Source organism: Balaenoptera physalus (genome assembly GCF_965194825.1).
Source record: "Balaenoptera physalus genome assembly, chromosome: 11".
Lineage (NCBI taxonomy): Eukaryota > Metazoa > Chordata > Mammalia > Artiodactyla > Balaenopteridae > Balaenoptera > Balaenoptera physalus.
Window position 1 is genome coordinate 79,743,782 of NC_138896.1, and position 20,958 is coordinate 79,764,739.

At 44.2% G+C, this 20,958-nt stretch overlaps 1 protein-coding gene across 8 annotated transcripts in view; it reads left to right on the plus strand.

Moving 5' to 3' along the window:
- The window catches only part of ABHD6 (abhydrolase domain containing 6, acylglycerol lipase), a 52,584-nt gene extending 32,175 nt beyond the window's left edge, over positions 1–20,409 (plus strand). For 6 of the 8 annotated variants that reach the window (XM_082412370.1, XM_082412371.1, XM_082412365.1 and 3 more), the window contains 7 exons: positions 4,136–4,292; positions 5,676–5,789; positions 7,095–7,227; positions 10,602–10,759; positions 13,872–13,926; positions 14,134–14,234; positions 19,282–20,409. In XM_082412370.1, the coding sequence (XP_082268496.1) occupies positions 4,158–4,292; positions 5,676–5,789; positions 7,095–7,227; positions 10,602–10,759; positions 13,872–13,926; positions 14,134–14,234; positions 19,282–19,458 (873 nt within the window). In that variant the 5' untranslated portion in view covers positions 4,136–4,157 and the 3' untranslated portion in view covers positions 19,459–20,409. Of the gene's footprint in view, positions 1–4,135; positions 4,293–5,675; positions 5,790–7,094; positions 7,228–10,601; positions 10,760–13,871; positions 13,927–14,133; positions 14,235–14,336; positions 16,097–19,261 lie in introns of those variants that run through there. The other 2 variants (XM_082412369.1, XM_082412368.1) reach the window with 2 other exon arrangements.
- The last annotated feature ends 549 nt before the right edge of the window (positions 20,410–20,958 follow it).

Here is a 20,958-nt window from a genome sequence, read left to right on the forward strand (position 1 = left end):
ATATAGTTCAGTTGGGTTTCTTTTTTTTTTTTCTTTTTTTTTTTTTGAGATTGAAGCAGTGCAAGCTTTATTCAATGGCCAGAGAATGGAGAAGTGGGAACTTAGTTTACAACTATCAACTTAGTTTACAACTATCACCTTAATGGCGAGAAGGATTTGCTTTTTTGGGGGGGGGGGCGGATATAGTTGTTTTACAATGTTGTGTTAGTTTCTACTGTATACAGCGAAGTGAAGTAGAGTACCCTATGCTGTACAGCAGGTTCTCATTAGTTATCTATTTTATACATATTAGTGTATACAGGTCAATCCCAATCTCCCAATTCTTCCTACCTGACCCCCCCTTTCCCCCCCCTTGGTGTCCATACGTTTGTTTTCTACATCTGTGTCTATTTTGCAGTCAGGTTTCTTTTTGATAAAAATGTTCCAGGATTAGTGGTGATGGTTGTACAACTTTGTGAATATACTAAAAACACCTCAGTTGTACCATTTAAAAGGGTGAATTTTATGGTATGTAAATTATATCTCAATAAAAAGAAATGTATATTCAACATCCTTGTCCTTAGGGAAATGCAAATGAAAACCACAGTGATATACTACACACACATTAGGATGGCTATTATTAAAAAAATGGAAAATAGCAAGTGTTGGTGAGGATGTAGAGAAACTGGAACCCTTGTGCTTTGCTGGTAGAAATGTAAAGTGGTATAACTACTGTGGAAAAGTTTAGTGGTTCCTTAAAAAGTTAAACACAGAATTACTATGTGATCCAACAATTCTACTTCTATACCCCAAAGAATTGAAAGCAAGGACTCAAACAGATACTTATATACCAATGTACATAGCATTATGCACAATTGCCAAAAAAATGGAAACAATCCAAATATCCATCAACAGATGAATGATAAACAAAATGTGGTATATACATGCAATGGGATATTATTCAACCTTAAAAAGGAATAAAATTCTGATGTAGGGTACAACATGGATGAACCTTGAAAACATTATGCTAAGTGAAATAAGCCAGACACCAAAGAACAAATATTGTATGATTCCACTTATATGGCTATCGTATTTGTCACAAAATTTTCCACAATTTTCCCTGGAATTTTGGCAAATGATATATTTGAAGGACAGAATCTTTTTTATATAATAATAAAACTACCATTTATTGAATATTTCCCATGTGTTGGGCATTGAACCAGACTTTGTAATGGATTATCTCTTTTAACCTTAACCATATCCTTAGTAGAATGCAACGTTTTCCCATATTATAGATGAGGAAATTGAGTTTCATGATCATATAGCCAGTAAATGAATGAGCTGGGATATGAATGAGTGAACAAATTCATGTTACCATATCATATTTCATATCGTGAAATATGCATGTTTTGTCATAAGAAGAGCTGTTAAGCTAGCCAGTTTTATTGTGTCTTTAATGTTTTGAATAGGCAATATATTCATTGAAAAAGTACTAAAAAAAGCATGGTAAGTCTCCTTCCCACCGCTGTTCCCTCTCCACCTACTTCTCACAGTATTTCCCACCTCCGCTCCAGATACTCATTTTCGTAGTACCTTGTATATGCTCCCATGCATTTTGTATGCAGGTATGAGTAAATATGAATATATATCCTCATCTCCCTCTCCCTTTATTTTACACAAAGGGTTAAAGTTGGTCCATTTAGTCTATTTGCTATTGTAAGACTTGGCTACCTCTTTGGTGCAAAGTATACCACAGAGTGAATCTCTGATAGAATTAATTATCTTTCATCTTGGAGAGATTCTTCATGCAGAGAGTTCAATTTGTTTAGATGGTAATTTCATATTGAAATCAGTTTCAGGCCAAACTCCAGCACTGCCAAGTCTTATGTAACCAACAGAAGCTGAGCTTTCAACCAGCTGCCATATGTTGTAAGGAATAAAACCAGAGGACTGATGAGATAATTCTTAAGAAACACGTTCTCACTCTCAGAGTCTCTAGGAAAAATATATCTGGAGTGGAAGGCAGGGGAGGGCATATGACCTTTATCAAGCTTATCCACCATAGTGGAAATAACGTCTGTACAAAACCAAATGTTTGTTATCATAAATTCTGCATCACAATTAAAATCCAAACAGTTTTTTTTTTTTAAGCAGTCAAATCAATCAAAATCCAATACTTGAGAATGAAGAGCTTCTTTGAAACCACAGTAACACTTAAATATGGTTAAGACTCTGATGGCCAGTCCTTGTGTCTGAGTGATTCCCTGGGCCCAGCAGAGGGACCAAGTTTCCAGAGCCCTGAAGACAAGGGATAACACCCCAAAATATGGTCTGATTTTCCACTCCACGTTCATTGGCCAGGCAGTTGCTAAGAACAAAGGCTGCATCTCCCAATACCTGGCAAACAAATGCAGTATATCCTCATAAATTGATTGCTTCTCTGAGGTGCCCTCAAGTATATTTGTGGAGAAGCTTCAAGAACAAGTCAAGGAGCAGCTGTCCTTCTGTGAGACTGGAGAGGTTCCATGAAAGAATCTGGATGTCATGAAGGAGGCAATGGTTCAGGCAGAGGAAGCCGCCGCTGAGATTACTAGGAAGCTGGAGAAACAGGAGAAGAAACGCTTAAAGAAGGAAAAGAACAGCTGGCTGCAGTTCCCCTTGCATCTTCAGAAAACAACATCAGTGCTCAGGGGGAGTGCGAGGAGACAAGTGCAAGATCCAGAAAGAAGACAGTGAAAGCCCCAGGAGGCTTCTCAGGAGAATGGCATGGAAGATTCTTCGGTCTCTTTTTCCAAACCCAAGAAAAAGAAATCTTTTTCCAAGGAGGAGCTAGTTAGTAGTGATCCTGAAGAGACAGCTCGCGGTGGAAGTCTTCCCAAGAGGAAGAAATCTTTCCCCAAAGAGGAACCAGTCAGTGACCCTGAAGAGTCAGGAAGCAAGAGTGTCCCAAAGAAAAAGAGGAAATTCTCCAAGGAGGAGCTGTAAGCTGTGGACCGGAGGAGGCTGCTGGCAGCAAGAGCAGCAGTTCCAAGGAATGAAAAAGTCCCAAAAGCTACCCCAGGAAGACTAGAATGGACCTTTCCCTGGTGGGGCGTAACCTGCGGAGGTACTTCCCAACCCATCTCCTGTATCCCAATAAAAACGAATTCACAAGAATAGATAAATAAATAAGGTTAAGACTCAAATGCAGAAATCTGGTGGGTTGAAAGGCTAATTAAACTTCCAGCTTGCTCAAATAGAATTACAAATAGGCAAAGTAGTGTTTTTCACAGCAGTCACTGGAATCACCCACACTGGACAGCTGTGAGGTATGTTGAGTCCTGAGACAATAAGGAATCCAGCCATCCATCAGACAGCTTCCTGTTGTCCTTTCTTCCCATCCAGAGAGTTGTGGATGTGGAATGACACCACCGCCAGCAACTGCAGCCTTGATGAGTCCGATTCTTCATCTCCGTGAGTAGCAAGTTGTAGATGACAAGAGGGAACACACTTTACCTTTAAGTCTTTTGATGCAGTTCCTTCCAATTAAAGTACCTCACAGTGAGGTCCTCTAGGACTCCAGGGCGACTGCCCTGTACCCAGAGTCACTCACGCCCACAAGTCCACAGCTGCTCGTCCCAGATTTCAGGTGTCAATGAACATGGTCCACCAGGAACTGCAAGCCAGCTGTCTTTGAGGGGAAACCACCTTTGTCTTGGCGTCTCTGGAGTCCTTCCCAGCCTTACCACCAGCCGTTTCCAATTCTGCTGAAGCTCAAACAAGCAAGGCAGAGAAAGGACTCAAGTCAGACACCCAGTGAGGTCCCATTGCCTGCTCCTTCTTTGCACTGCGATTCAAACTGCTAGAAATTCATGTTAACAAAGGGTTATTATGTGTCATGCTTCTTAAGAAAACACCCCCTTTTCCCTTTCTAATAGACTGCTTAGTAACATATATACATGTTACTTACAGAATATTCATGTAAGGTGCTTTCTGGAATGGTTTGGCTTAGTGCTCCTTGAGGGTGAAGCTCTGGGGACCCCAGAGACATGCGTGGAGGACGAGGGCTGGGAAGAGTGTTGGTCTTACTTCAGAGTGAGACTATACAGAGTCCCCCTCCCGAAGCTGCTTCTCTGGAGCTCAATGACTTTGACTTGCTTGTATTTTCTGTCCCCAGGTACTGGCGGAGGGCACTGGGCATGCAGGTGCGCTATGTGCGCCACGAAGACTATCAGTTCTGTTACTCCTTCCGCGGCAGGCCTGGGAACAAGCCTTCCATCCTCATGCTCCATGGATTCTCTGCCCATAAGGACATGTGGCTCAGCGTGGTCAAGGTGCAGTCCTAGAGCCTTCTCTCTTCAGAGGGTGTCACTCAGTCAAGAAGAGGTTTCCACTTGGACACGATGTCATCAGGGGTAGAAAGCAAGGGGAACCTAGAACTTTGGCTCAGATCCTAAAATTAATGCAGTATATTATTCAGATCCTTTTATCAGACAAAATTTATTGAATTGAATGTTATTTGTAAAATCTGTGCCTTAAAAATCGTTTCACCGTATGAGTATTTCTTAGGGAAGATTTCAGACACTTAGCTTCATCTCAGGCCTGTCATGACTATCAAGATCCAGCTTTTAAAAAATCATTTGTTTTTTTATACTCCAAGATTCTCCTCTTCCTTCCCCTCCTCCTCCCTTTTCTGTTTCTCCTTCTCCCCTCCCCATCGCCTTCCGTCTTCCTTCTATTTCTGCTTTTTCTTTTCCATAGCCCTTTAGAGAAACAGTCTTGATCTGGCAGCTTTCTGGGATAGTTTTCCAAATCACTCCCTTTCTGTCCTGGTTTACTTGGGTGTGGCAACTTGCTTTACTGGTAAGAGTGAACAGCTGTTGAAGATGGGGGCTGGGAGAGGTCTTGGGAGGGAAGCACTCAAGCAGGCTCCCACCTCAAGCAGGAGCATACCTGAATGATCCCAAGTATGCTTCACACCAGGAGGAAAAAGCTCATACATCCTCTACTTCCTTATGTTCTTATTTCCAAATTTCACTATGACAGTCATCCTCATGCCTTAATGAACCTCTCACTTGCTGTCTCCATCTTTCATATAACTGGATATTTGTTTATTGATAATTGATGTTTCTCAGGTTCCTGGTTAAATATGGCACATATTTAAATGGAAGAAGGTGTTTAGGATAAAAATACCCTAGGAATTAGACCTAATGCAGGAAAAAAAAAAGTTGAAACCAGAATTAGGGCAATCAGACATGGTTCTTAGGAAAAGCATTGCTCCTGTGGGCGCTGGAGCTGGACAGGACTCTGGGAGAACAGAACTATCCCTTATAGTCCCAAGTCAGTGGCTGCGTGACTGGAGTTAAGTGTGGAAGGGGTGAGGGAAAGGAGAAGGATGTAATACCTGCCAGCTGGTGTCAAGAAAGAGCAAAGGACGCAGGCCTGCTACCCTGACCTTCGTCCCCCTTTTCCAGTCATCCCCTGAGTCCCCTTCCATTTCTGTATTAGATTTTGGGGGTTTCTGCTCCCTATAAGGCTACTGGCAATGTTTATTCACATCAGATGTTACTAGGGTAAGACACTGGGTGGTCCAGGTTCATAACCTCCCCGGGAGTGGCTGTCCAGGTCACTTGGTAAGTAGGGGTAGCCTCCCCAGAAAAATGAGCAGACATGTTCTACACTGCACACACTGACACTCTGCACCTGTGTATCCTCAGTTCCTTCCAAAGAACCTGCACTTGGTCTGCGTGGACATGCCAGGACATGAGGGCACCACCCGCTCCTCCCTGGATGATCTGTCCATAGATGGGCAAGCCAAGAGGATACACCAGGTAAGCAGGAGGCTCCACCAAAAATTGCCCAGGTGGGTCTTGCCCACCATTGCATGCCCAATTCTGAAGAGCAGGCAAGGGAGTTCCATTCTGACTCAACCATTCTCCAATGCATTCTGCCTGCAAGTAATTGCAAACAAAATGGCAGCAGCCCAGTGGTATCCTTGGTCAGCTGTGGAGGACCAGGGCTTATTGCAGGCTGTTCTCCTCTAAGCCTATTGCAGTTGTTTCTAAAGAAATACAATCTGGGCATTTTCTCAGCTCTTCAGAAAGGGAGTTTAGAATTCCTCAAGACCATTTATTTTTTTAGAGTCTATTTTTCTGCTTACCAGCTACATGATGACAATAACAGCATGTCTGCCTAATTGTAGAGGATGGGGAGGGTGCTTTTTGCATTTTGTTCTAATTTAGTATCTGTCTTCAGCCCCCTCTGACTAGGCTTTCAAGGTCATGGGGCTCATGAACTATTTCAAAATTTAGTTGTTCATAAGCTTCAAATTGACGTATTTTCCCCAGTTGAGGATATTTATTTAATGCCTGCCCCTCTCCCCCCATTGAACTATGTATTCTGTTGAGGTCAGGAACCTTGTTTCTTTGACTCTTAGCTGTATCCTCAGCAGCTGACCATAGTTCCTTGTACATAATAGACATCCAATAAATATTTTTTAGGTGAATGGGCAGATGGGTGGAGAGTTGGTTGAATGGTTGGATAGATGGAAAGTTGGATGGATGGTTGGATGAGTGGTTGGATGGTTGAATAGACGGATGGGTGGATCATTATCTGAATGGATGGTTGGATGGATGGGAAGGCCTGTAAATTAGGGCAGCAGTCAGCAAACTGTGGCCCGTGGGCTCTGTTTGGCCTGCCACCGAGTTTTTTGTAAGGTAAGTTTTATTGGGACTCAGCCACACTCACTCATTAACATGTTGTCTTTAGCTGCTTTTGTGCTACAACAGGAGAGTTGAATAGTTGCAATAGAGGTCACGTGGCCCACAAAAATTTTCCCAAGAAAATATTGACTCTCGGAACCTTTATTTTAAAAGTTTGCTGACTGATGAATTAGGGGAATCCTTGTTGATTTTATACTTACAAATGACCCTTCAGTAACCTGTGCCAGGTAAAGAGAAGTACATGCATGTAACAGGGCTCATCTGGATAATAGATCCAGTAGATTCCAGATTCCCTTTCATCAGCAGTCCTTTTCACTTGTCCCCATAGGAAGTACAGAGGTTTTCTACTCTGTAATCACCACTGTCATTGTCCGCAGCTGTATAACCAAGCCTCTTTCTCATTTCCCTTCCTAGTTTGTAGAATGCCTCAAGCTGAACAAAAAACCCTTCCACCTGATAGGCACCTCCATGGGCGGCCACGTGGCTGGCGTGTATGCTGCTTATTACCCATCAGACGTCTGCAGCCTGTCTCTTGTGTGCCCTGCTGGTGAGTTATGAGGCTGAAATAACCCTATGAGTGACTTGAGCACAGCGGGGTCTGAATCTCTGAAGACATAAATGGCAGTGTCTGCTATGACTGTTTTTTTAGAATCATCTTTTCGACGATATTTTAGAGATACTAATCAGATTGCTTCAGTGATACAAACAATAGTTGTATAACCATAATCATAACCATATTGAGTGGTTTTTTTTATTTTAACATCTGTATTAGAGTATAATTGCTTTACAATGGTGTGTCAGTTTCTGCTTGATAACAAAGTGAATCAGTTATACATATACATATGTGCCCATATCTCTTCCCTCTTGCATCTCCCTCCCTCCCACCCTCCCTATCCCACCCCTCTAGGTGGTCACAAAGCACCGAGCTGATCTCCCTGTGCTATGCGACTGCTTCCCACTAGCTATTTATTTTACGTTTGAAAAATATGGAACGCTTCACGAATTTGCATGTCCTTGTGCAAGGGCCATGCTAATCTTCTCTGTATGGTTCCAATTTTAGTATATGTGCTGTCGAAGCGAGCACTTGAGTTTTAAAATATAGAGCCAGCCTTATTCCACAAAGAATTTGAGGTGGTTAATTTAAAAGTGTATAGTACCTTATGACATATAAATACTTTGAAATATAATGATAATATTAACACACAACATTTATTGAATTCTTATGAGCTAAGAATTTATATGGATTTATATGGATTTAATTCTTGCCTTAACCTTATGAGGTGAAGGTACTATTATTATGCCTCTTCCTTTTTTTGCTGAAAACTCAGAGATCTTTATTCATTATGAGATTTTTTTTTTAATTAATTAATTTATTTTTGGCTGTGTTGGGTCTTCGATGCTGCACGCGAGCTTTCTCTAGTTGTGGCGAGCGGGGGCTACTCTTCCTTGGGGTGCATGGGCTTCTCATTGCTGTGTCTTCTCTTGTTGTGGAGCACAGGCTCTAGGCACGGGGGCTTCAGTAATTGCAGCACATGGGCTCAGTAGTTGTGGCTCGCAGGCTCTAGAGCGCAGGCTCAGTAGTTGTGGCACAGGCTTAGTTGCTCCAAGGCATGTGGGATCTTCCCAGACCAGGGCTCGAACCCGTGTCTCCTGCATTGACAGGCGGATTCTTAACCACTGCACCACCAGGGAAGTCCCACAAGATTTTTTTTTTTTTTTTTTTAATCAACAAACTTTAGTTTCTCTGTTCTTAAAGGTATTCATGTCAACTTGAGCTGTAACATGTCCCCTGAAATTATGATCTGAAGTTGGATTTTTATTTTTTTTATTTTTATTTTTTTAAATATGGTACTTCATGAATTTGTGTGTCATCCTTGCACAGGGGCTATGCTAATCTTCTCTGTATTGTTCCAATTTTAGTATATATGCCCCTGAAGCGAGCACTAAAGTTAGATTTTAAATTTTTTTTATATATAAGCCTTCAAACTTTGATTTAGAGTGTGTTAGTGAGAAAAATCTTAATTTTTCTTTCTTCTTCCTTTGCTTGCTCCCCTCCCCACCCCCAGTACTTTACTGGAGTATGGTTTACACATAGTAAATTGTCCAGATTTTTAGTGTATATCTCAGTGACTTTTTACATATGTAATTCTTACCCAGATCGATTTAGTATGCCCATTTTATAGGTGGGAACATAGAAGTAATTATGTCAGTGCTGGAGCCAGGATAGGGACTGACCCTAGGCTGTCTCGCTCCAGAGCCCAAGCTGTGGTTTTTAGGGGAAGTCCTTTCCTATTCACTACCTCTTTTATTTATGACTCATATTCATTACCTCCTTTACCCGCTAGAATCCAGCCATGAATTGAACTTGTACACCTTCCACTGAAACATAACTAAATTTACCTTTGAAATCTTTTACTTACTCTGAAAGTTAAGTTTTCAGGTCTGTTAAGCTCATTGCAATCGAAGGCAAGCTCCCAAAGGGTTTTCTCTTCTCCTTTTCCCAAGCACTGTGTCTGAAATCATTTAGTCTTATAAAGTTTGAGAATTGGAGGAATAGCCCCTCTGGAAGGTTATTTAGATTTTAAATCACTTACGGAAGGTCAGATCTTAAATCACTTACGGAAGGTCTTTTTTGAGTTTATGTTCATTTGCTCAGAGAAGAGTTTTACACCAGAGTTTCCATTAGAAGTTTAGAATTACATTTGTTTATATACGAAAATGAAAAGATACGCTTTTTTTACTTTGAAATAATTTTACATTTACAGAAATGTTGCAAAGATAGTACAGAGAGGCCCACGTGCCCTTCACCCAGTTCTCCCCTTTAACAGCTCATGTACCTCAGTAAATTTGTCACAACTAGGAAACCAACACTGGTTCATTACTGTTAACTAAACTCCAGGCTTTATTTGGATTTCATTAGTTTTTCCACAAATGTCCTTTTCTGTTCCAGGATCCAATTCAGGATATACCACATGACATTTAGTTTAGGATTATTTTTAAAGCAGAAGGAAATAGATCATGTAATCTGCCCATGGCATCATGAGAGCCACACGATACCCATGTTAGATTTAGAGGAGTTGCTGAATGTAGGAGTTTTATAAAGTGTGGATTTCTGTGGCACGGTATGGATGCCACTGCCTCTCTTGCAAAGCTCTAGCTCTTCAGCTAAAGTTAAACACCTAGAAATCTGCTCAGTGTTGGGAATGAAATTAGTTTTACCCTCCTGTATACGTCAGCTCGTGTGAACTCTTGGTGTCGTGCTTCAGGTGATAGAAGATAATGGTCCGTTTCAAAGCTGTTCAGGCTCAGGATCGCCTGATGCTCCCCTGGAGGAGGAGGGACTATGTGGAGGGCAGCTACTGGCCCAACATGGGGGACAGCTCACAAGGGGACTCATTCTCGCTGTGTTTATGGATTGACCCCAAATAAGAGATTATCAAGTGGGTCCAGGCGGACGGAAGGAGTAGTCAGTCACTCCAGTCCAGTCACGTATCTCACCAGGTCTCCTCTCAACCATACAGATGTGAAAGGGGCTCAGGCAAGCTGTCTTCTAGACTGGTGCTCCTTAAACTCTATCCTACGTATGAATCCCCTGGCAACTTTAGTGAGATTCTGATTTAAGAGACTTAGGGGAAGGGCTGCTGAGATGCTGCATTTCTTATGGGCTCCCAGTACCGCTGGTCCATGGACCACAGTTTGAGTAACGAGCCCCTAAAATGTTCCAAAGAATTATTTTCTGTGTTTCTCAGAGTGTGGTTCTGACTTTGAGCAAGGATGTCGGTACCAATGAAAAAGAAATCTACTGGTGAAAAACACCAGAAATATATTAGTTCTGGGCTGATACTGGAAGTTCTCTATATAAAATGGGGTTTGGTAAGAAGGTAGATATATTGCCAAGCCGTTTTGGTTTGAATCCCACAGGTCTGCAGTACTCAACTGATAATCAGTTTGTACAGCGGCTCAAGGAACTGCAGGAGTCGGCCGCCGTAGAGAAGATTCCCTTGATCCCATCCACTCCAGAAGAGATGAGTGAAATGCTCCAGCTCTGCTCCTATGTCCGCTTCAAGGTGCCCCAGCAGGTAACGTGGTCTCAGCAGCAGTGTGCCTGCCCTCTGTCCAGGGCTCAGGTGGCCAGTACCTGCTTTCTCCTTGCATTCCTGCCTTATACTCATCTGTTCATTCATTCAGCAAGTATCTGTATCATGCCCATGATGTATCCGGTACTGTGCTTGAGCACGGTGGGGAGTAAATAAGTCAGAGAAGGTCCCTGGGCAGATGCAGGCCAGTGGGGGAGGCAGACAGTTAACAAGAAGACAAATAATTACAAATTGTAATAAGTTTTATAGAGGAAATGAAGATGGTGCAGAGATTGAAAACAGGGGAGGCCGGAGAAGCTTTGATAAGCCTCTGTGAGACAGCAGCATGGGCAGCGATGGATAAAACACAGCCAATTCAAGATGCTGGAAGGAGGCCAGGGTGACTGGAGCCTAGAGGGTGAGGGAAAGAATGGGTTGAGAAAAGGCTGGAAAGGGATTCTGAGGCTGAATCAGAGATTCTCATTTTTTAAAAAATCTCAGGACCCCTTTACAGTCTTAAGAATTATTGAGAACCCCAACGAGCTTTTGTTTATAGAGGTTATAACTATTGATATTTACCGTATTAGAAATTAAAACTCAGAAAAACTTAAAACACAAGGAATACACAGCACTTATTTCATTAGCCTTCAGAATGATGACATTATCCCTCATTATGTAGACTCTGAACATCAGTATGCTTTAGAGAGAATGAAAGTGAAAACGACAAGTGACATTTAGTGTTATTATGAAAATAGTTTGACGTCTTGGCCTCCCAAGAACCACTTTGAGAACCACTGGGCTAGATCATGTAGGACCTTATAGGTTATGGCAAGGAGACTGGAGTTTTTCTAAGTACAGTAGGAGAAACACTGAAGGATTGTAGGTGAGCACAGGCAGAAGCAGAGAAACCCATTAGGGTGCTGTCGTGGCTTGGAGATGAGGGTGGTGTAGACTGGGGTGGTAGCAGTGGACACAAGACCGGAGAAGCTTTGGGAGGAAGAAGACAGGACTTACTGGCAAATTGGAATGAAGGATGAGGGAAGGTGAGGAGTCACAGGTGACTTTCTGGTACTTCAGTTGGATAAAGGTAGTGTTTTCTGAGTAAGAGAAGGAGACAGATGGTGGGCTTGAGCGATAAGCTAAGAGCTCCATTTTGGATGTTTGAAGTTCAAGTTCCCTGTGAGACCATCAAGTGCAGGTGTCAAGTAGACAGTTGGCTATACAGGTGGAGCTGAGGAAAGTCTGGCCTGGAGTTGTACAATTAAAGCCATCAGCCAGTGATGATATTAAAGGTCTTGGGTCCAAATGAGGTTGTGTAGGGAAAGTGTGTGGAAAACCAAGAGAGGAGAGTCTGAGGCTGAGACCTCACAACAGCAAATTATCTCACTCTGTTGCAGGAACTGGACCCTGCCTCAGGGTGGGGTGGGTCCTCCTAGGAGCTGAGAGAATGGGCTCTATTTAGAAGTTGTGAACATGACTCATTCATGGGTGTGGCCCATCTCTGAGGAAGCACCCAGAATCAGATTCTGCGGTATGTTCTATCCACGAAATCCTCTTTTCAGTCATGACATTGCACTGATCCCCTGTCCACTGATCTCTTTCCAGAATAGAGTGGCCAAACAGGGTTTTAGAAATTTCCATGTTTTGAGTTGTCAGGGATGTGAAAACACTGGGAGAAAATAAATGCAGGTCCCAAAGTCTTTTCTGGAGCACCGGAGCACTCAGCCCATTGTGTCACATTGTGTTATGATCTTCTGTTTGCTTGTTTGTGTCTTCCGTTCTTACCTCTGTAAGAGCAAGGACTCTGTCTTTGGCTGTTCATGCATGAGGTAGCTCCTAGGTATAGATTCGATGGATCAATGGATGGGAGGAAGCCTGGATAATGCAGGGATGGAGAATGGATGTGTAGGTAGATACAGGATAGATGGATGCATGAACTGATGCATGTGCCTGCATCGATGATTTAGGGATGCTGAAAATAGCTGGATGGCTGAATGCTTGGTTGGATGGATGGGAAAATGTCTGGAGACAGCAGGGATGGAGGGTTGGTGGATGCAGGATAGATGGATACATGGGTAGACATGTGCATATATGATTCAGAGGTGCAGGATGGATAGGTGATGGAGGATGGGTGGGTAGGTGGGTAGGTGGGGCAGAGGTGGAGGATGGATGGATGGAAGATGGATAGATGCGTGAGTGCAGGATAGATAGTAGAACAAAGAAAACGTCTGATGCTCAGCACTGTGTGTTGGACAGCTTGCCATTGGTCTCACCTCTGGGCTTCCACTTCCAGAGGAGTCAGATTCTGTCATGCTCCAGAGGGTGCGTTTAGTCCAGAGCAGTTATGGCAGGATGTTCCCACGTCAATCAGTGCACAGGACTCCTGAGAGTGCCTTTAAGGGGTTCAGACCATTCCCAGGGAGATGAGAGGAGCGATGGCTGCTAATATGAGCCCTGGACACTACCTCAAGAACCCTGAGGCGGGGGGAGAGGCGGGCCGTGTTCCTTCTGGCCACAGCACCTCTCTGAGCCCATCTCGCAGGTCCTGGAGGCCTGGCCTGTCCACATGTGCTGCTGCCTCACAGCCTGCGGCAGGGAGGGCCAGGGCAGTGTCACACAATGAGCATAGGACGCTGGAAGCCTTCCCACAATTTCCCCAATAGTTTATTTCTTCATTGTTTGAGAGGCCCTTCATCCCCAATGGTTTAATTTTTTTTAAATAGACCTGTTGTTCATTGGGTATTACTGAATAATTACTTGATATTATTTCCATCCTGATTGTGTCTCAGGCTAAGCGGAGATTTTCTCAAAGGTAAAGCAGCTATCAGGCCATCTCGGGTGTATTTTACATGCCGCAGGGGACCTTTGGCTTCACAGTATTACCAAAGTTCCTTTCTAATGAGAAGAAAAAAGCCTCTTATGAACCTAACTCCCCATTACATTGCATAGTACATCATGGGAATTTGGAGGACCAGGCCCTACAAACCTTGACAATGCCCTAAACTGCTGGAACCCTAAACTGCTGGACTTCTTTTCCTTCGTTGTCCCAGACCCATGTGAGGCCTGAGGATATGAATCTTCCCTTGCCTTCTGACTTTGAGTTATTTATCCTCAGATCCTACAAGGCCTTGTCGACGTCCGCATCCCTCATAACAATTTCTACCGAAAACGTAAGTAGCCCTGCGTTAAGCTCTGAGCTTGTGTGACAAGTCAAGCTTTATGGGTGGCTGGCTCTTTTTTCTTACATTTCTGAGACTGATAGTTTTCTGGGGCCCCTCAAGAAAAAAGCGGTGGCTTAGACTCAAAGACCGTCTATACTCGGTGGTGTCCACGGCACAGCGCAGCATGCACTCACTTTGTTTTCCTTCTCTCAAAAGTGTTTTTGGAGATCGTCAGTGAGAAGTCGAGATACTCCCTCCATCAGAACATGGACAAGATCAAGGTCCCGACGCAGATCATCTGGGGCAAACAAGACCAGGTATGTAGCGTGTCCCTGTGGCCGCCTGTGCCAGTCACACCGGGCTCTGAGGAAAAGCTAGAGGTCATTTATAATGGGAGGCTGGCTGGTTTCTGATCCCAGGAAGAGGTGGCACACACCTGGTCCAGGTGCCAGTGTTCACAGGGAGCATCGTTCTGTGAGCTGAGAGCAATGACATTGACCTCTTAAAATGTAAGGCAATTTTTTTTTTAAACTTGCTTACAAGCTTTATTTTATAAATGTATTTATTTTATTTTTTTATTTATTTTTGGCTGCGTTGGGTCTTTGTTGCTGTGCACGGGCTTTCTCTAGTTGCGGCGAGCCGGGGCTACTCTTCGTTGCGGTGTGCGGGTTTCTCGTTGCGGTGGCTTCTCTTGTTGCGGAGAATGGGCTCTAGGCTCACGGGCTTCAGTAGTTGCAGCATGCAGGCTCAGTAGCTGTGGCTTGTGGGCTCTAGAGCACAGGCTCAGTAGTTGTGGCTCATGGGCTTAGTTGCTCCACAGCATGTGGGATCTTCCCGGACCAGGGCTCGAACGCGTGTTCCCTGCGTTGGCAGGACTCTTAACCTCTGCGCCACCAGGGAACCCCGTAAGGCAATTTTCAATCATTTTTGCAAATTATTTTTCTCAAAGCCATATAATCACATGGTACAAAAAACTTCAAAGAGTACAAAAAGATTTATAATGCGAACTTGGTCTCTTTAACATTCCAGATCCCAATTCCCATTTCTTCGAGGCAACACTTACACTCTTGTGTATATTTCTTAAATTTTCTAAGGCAGGAGTTGGCAAACGTTTTCTGTAAAGGGCCAGATAGTAAATATTTGCAACTTTGCTGGCGATAAGTTCTCTGTCACATCTACTCAACTGTGCTGTGTGTTGCAAAAGCAGACGTGGGGACATGCAGACAAATGGCAGGCAGAGCTCCAGTGAACCTTTAGTCACAAAACAGGCGGGGGACCATTGTTTGCCCGCTCCTATTCTAAGCATATATCAATATGCGTAAATAAGTTTATCTGTAAGTTTTTCAAACATGCTATATATATACTGTTTTGCACCTTAGTTCACATATATAAGAAAGATATACCTTGGAAATCACTTCATATCAGCCCATACAGATCTACTCATTCTATTTTTAAAAATATTTCATTTTGAAATAATCACAAATTTATAGAAGAATTGTAGAAATAGTAGAGTACTCCTATATTGCTTTACCAGATTTCATCTGTTTTAACTGCTTTATTGAAATATAATTCACACACTGTAAAATTCACCTTGTGTACCCCATTGCAGCCCAGTCGTAGAACACTTCGCTCACTCCCCAAAGTTCCCTCTTGCCCATTTGCAGTTAATCTGCATTCCTACCCCAGCCCCATGCAACCACTGATCTGTTTTTTGTTTCTGTAGTTTTGCTTAGAATATAGTTTTCTAGAATTTTCATAAAATGGTATCGTATTGCATGTAGTCTTTTGCATCTGGCTTCTTTCACTCAAGCATAATGTTTTTGAGGTTCATCCGTATTGTTGCATATACCAACAGTTTGTTCCTTTTTATTGCTGAGTGTCATTCCATGGTATGTGTGTACCACATCTTATTTATTCCCAACTTTTTAACAGTTGCCACACTGGCTTTATCACCCTCATCTAGATAGACCTAGAAATATGAATTTTTGGACCATTTGGAGTAGGTTGCTTACATTATGTGCCTTGACCCCCAATATTTCAAGGTGTATTTACTGCAGACCAGGATATTCTCTCGCATAATCACAGTATGTTGTCACATTTAGGAAGTTTAACATTGATGCAATAGCTTTTAACTGATCTACAGTCCATATTCCAAATTTATTTGTTGTTTCAATAACGTCCTACATAGACTCCTCCTCCTCCTCCTCCTCCTGCCCCCTGAACCAGGATCACATACTGCATGTCATGTCTCTTTTGTCTCCTTTAATATGAAATGTTTCCCTCAGTCTGTCTTTATCTTTCGTGACATTGAGATATTTGAAGAGGGCAGGCCAGTTATTTTACAAAATGTTCCTCAATTTGAGTTTGTTTGCTGTTTCCTCATGAGTAAATTCAGGTTATATATCCCTGCCAGAATATCTCATGGGTGATAAGATATCACATCCTCAGAGGGACAGTGTCTTTCTGCCACTGGGTGATGGGGATTTTTTTTTTTTTTTTTTTTTTTGGCCACGCTGTGTGGCATGTGGGATCTTAGTTCCCCAACCAGAGGTTGAACCCATGCCCCCTGTGGTGGAAACACAGAGTCTTAACCACTGGACTGCCAGGGAAGTCCTGGTGATGGGAATTTTGATTGTCTAGTCACGACGTCTTGTTTTCTTCATCATAGACCAATTATTTCTCCCCTTGCAACTGATAAGCAGTCTGTGGGGAGGCACTTTGAGACTGTGCAGATATCCTCCTCCTCATCAAACATTTCCCTTAGATTTATCATTTGTGAATGATCCTTGCCCAAAACAAAATTTTATGTTCTTTTTGGGAGCTGCATAGTACTCCATTATATGGCTCTGCCACAGTATATTTAACTAGTGCCCTATTGATGGTCACTTAGGTCATTTTCAATTTTGCCATTAAACAACACGTCAGTGAACATCGTTATACATGTGTGTTTGTGGAGTGTTGAGAGCATATCTGAAGGGTCAGTTCTTAAATGTGGAATCGCTAGGTCAGAGGCTTTGTACATTTTTCAATTTTGATAGGCTTTGTCAGATGGCTCTATTAGTTTACTAGGGCTGCTGTAACAAAGTACCACAAACTGGGTGGCTTAAACAACTGAAATTGACTGTCTCACAGTTCTGGAGACTGGAAGTCCAAGATCAAGGCATCAGCAGGTTGGTTCCTCCTGGGAGCTCTGAAGGAGAGTCTGCTCCATGCCCCTCCCCAAGCTTCTGGGAGCTTGCTGGCAATCTTTGGTGTTCCTTGGCTTATAGATGCATCACCCTCATCGTCATATGGCATTCTCCCTGTGCCTATGTGTCTCTGTGTTTAAATTTCCCCTTTTTGTAAGATGCCAGTCATACTAGATTAGGGGTCCACCCTGCTCCAGTGTAACCTCTTCTTAACTAATTACATCTACAACGACCCTATTTCCAAATAAAGTCACATTTTGAGGTTTTGGGGGTTAGGGCTTCAACATATGGATTTGGGGAGGGGGCACAATCAACCCATAATAAACCCTCCAAAGAAATATTCATTTATACCCCAGAAGCTCCCCTTTGGTTTGCAACTGTTCTTTAAAAATCATATCTTACTGAAAGTTCTTGGAAAGTTAAAAGCAAGAGGAGACGGTGGGAAATGGAGCCCACAGGCAGACAGAATTACATTGTCTGTTAAAGGGTATCTAGCGGTCTTATGCTGTTGACTGTCATGAGAAAGGAAATTAGAGTAAAGCTTTCCCTGTTGAGACAGCTCCCCTGTGGACACCAAGGTGAAAGCCACCATTGTGAGCCCTGGGCAGGCTGCACATCCCCACTGTATGTGTGTGAAAGCACAGGCAGGAAGTCAGGCTGCACCACAAAGGCTCACGACTGCGGACGACCCAGGAGAAGAGACTGGGGAGGAGGAGCCAGGTCTGTGCGCCTGGCGCAGGCGGGGAGGCAGCGGTGGTGGCATCCACGTGCAGCTATCTCACGTCAGCCAGGTGCAGCCAAGAATGCACAGCACGGGAACGAGGGCATCCAGAGGAGGGAGGCCTCCTGTGCTTCCTTCCGCACCAGCCAGGGACTGAAAGCAGCTTTGTGGACGCCTGATAGGAAAAGTGGGACCCAGGCTGGGCCAGCAGGGAGTCATTCAGTCAGAAATCAGAGTCAGAACAGTAAAGGCCTTTCTTCATTCTAAAAATCCCAAAGGTGATGTGGGCTCTCAGGGAGCAACAGGGAGAGGCGAAATCCTGTCATGCTCCCCATTAGCTGTTCCTTTTTGCATTTTTGCAGCCCACGGTGCTCTGCATCCTGCTCACCCCGCTTCCCAGTGGGCGGCAGATCTTGGTTTTAATGATCTGGGTTGATGAGACTAAAGCTCAAAAACAGACTGTGCTCGAGTTTGTTGGGGTTTTGCTTTTGCTGTTACGGATGGAGAGGAGGGCCCATCTTGTCTGGGATGAGTTGAAGGTGAAAGTGATTAAGAGAAGGGGAGTGAATACAAACGTGACACCAAAGGAGGGTGTTGGGGAGAAAGTCGGTAGGTTGGCTTTGAAGTAGCAAGGTAACCCAGGTGAAAATGAAATTGCATTGTTCAAAAGGTGCTGGCCCTGGAAAAGTGGTGGCCTCCACGTTGGAAAAGCACTCCCTGTTATTCACAAACTTCAGTGCCGGAGGTCCCACAGCTCAGGGACCACCCCCAAAGGACTTTCAGGGCATACTCCTCCAGCTTGTGATAATTAGTCTTCCCCTCTTGCGCGTCTCCTGTGTGGCCTCCCCACAGCTTGGGCTCCCCTAGTCCAGGGGCAGGGTGCATTCTCCTGGCCCAGCCTGATCACATCACTGGCCGCTGTCCTTGACACAGCCCCACGGCCCCCAGCTGCCCTCAGACTGAGGCCTGACTCCCAGCGTGGCTGGAGGAGTGGGCCCCCTCTGTCCCACCCCACATCCATCCCCACTCAGACAGCACCAGGCTCCTTGCTGTCCCCTGCATTTGCCATGACCTCCCACCCTTGGGCTGCTCCCTCTTCCATGAATTCCCCTCCCGTGTGGTTTCTCAGCTCCCAGGATCCTCCCCCATCAGAGTCCTCGCTACCTCGTGCTGCATTTGTCTGCTCTCCTGTCTGGCTTCCCCACCAGACCAGGATGTCCTCAGGGCAGGGACTGTGTTTCCACCTCAGTAATGCCGCCAGCAGCACACCTCCTAGCGCCGAGTTGCAGGATAAAACATGAGGCATGTGGTCACTTCCATCAGAGAGCCACAAGCCCCAACACTGAAGTGACTTGGTCCTAAAAATCACCCCTGCCAGGCCTGGATGGGAGTTCTGTCCACAGAGCGCACAGGGGTCTGAACCTTTTCCGTCTAGTTTCCTCTCTCATGCTGCAGGTGCTCGACGTGTCTGGGGCGGACATGTTGGCCAAGTCGATTGCCAACTGCCAGGTGGAGCTCCTGGAAAACTGTGGGCACTCGGTGGTGATGGAGAGACCCAGGAAGACAGCCAAGCTCATTGTCGACTTCTTAGCTTCTGTGCACAACACAGACAACGACAAGAAGCTGGACTGAGGCCCCAGTGGCAGCCTGCACTCTGCACCCAGCATCCACTCCCATCTCCAGAATCGGACGCAGCCGCCACTTCTCAGGGATCCTGCCCCAAATGCGGTGGGAGCGCCAGCGTCCCTGAGGAAGCCAAGTCCTCCAGCCCCAGTCTCCACAGATCCACAGAGCTGCGGGGGCCACGAGGAAAACTCCAAGATGTTTTTCACAAAATGCACATTCACATGGAACGAAATAAGAAAACCCATCCATGAAATCTACCCAGAAGTCTTCAAGTTCATGTCACAAAGCGCCCACATTGGACCATAACCACCGAGGACGTTTTCTTTAAGATGTTCCTCACAGACTGAGGCTCGAGGTATTTCTGTTGCTTCTGACACTCTCCCGTGCATGCTCAGTGGCTGTTTTAGGAGCGTTAGTCCCCATTCACCAAGCCCCTCTTGTTTATGTCTAATTTAAGTTTTACGTAGAGTCCCATATGTGAATGCAGCCCGTCAACTGCAAGACCACGGAGGAACATGGCAGGCTGTAGAAAATATTTACACACGCAGAAGGGCGTGTTCTGCCTTGCCAGCTCTCAGAGCAGCAGAGAACACAGGTGGGTGATTTGACCAGCACCCCTGTGTCAGGTATGTCTTGAGTGAACCCAGGACAGGGGCAGTACAAAGAACACCTGGCAGGGTGGGTTCCCTGGGAATAATTTATTATTTTTAAAAAAGAACTAATAAAGCAATAATGTTCTAGACATCTATCTAAATAATCAGACTCGGGTTCTGCTCCCAAGCACCTCTTTTCTATCTTGCTGTGCTATTGAAAACCCTTGGATGTAAAATACTAGTTTGTTAATGAATTCTGTGAATTCTGTGAACAGTAATGTGATTGAAAATAAATCTAAACCGCTGTAAAAGTGACCACAATGACATAAAATAAATTTAATAAGTCTAGATCAGCAACATGCAAGTGGTTTCTGGTTTTTGGTTTTTTTTTAACATCTTTATTGGAGTATAATTGCTTTACAATGGTGTGTTAGTTTCTGTATAACCAAGTGAATCAGCTATACATATACATACATCCCCATATATCCTCCCTCTTGCGTCTCCCTCCCACCCTCCCTATCCCACCCCTCTACTGGTTTCTGTTTTTAAGCTCTTAATGAAGTGCAACGTTGGCAGATGTTCTGTTAACTTTAAAATGTGTTTTTTAAAGTAAGGCTTGTTCTACAGGCATTGGAAGAGCTTGCTTGCATGAGTTGCTAGTTTCATTTCCAGAAATCATGTTTGCAATTTTTATTCAATTGAAATTATATATCAATTTTTAAAAAATAATTAATTAATTTTTGGCTGCGTTTGGGTCTTCGTTGCTGCGCGCAGGCTTTCTATAGTTGTGGTGAGTGGGGGCTACTCTTCGTTGTGGTGCGTGGGCTTCTCATCTTGGTGGCTTCTCTTGTTGTGGAGCACGGGCTCTAGGGCACACTAGGACTTCAGTAGTTGTGGTGCATGGGCTCAGTAG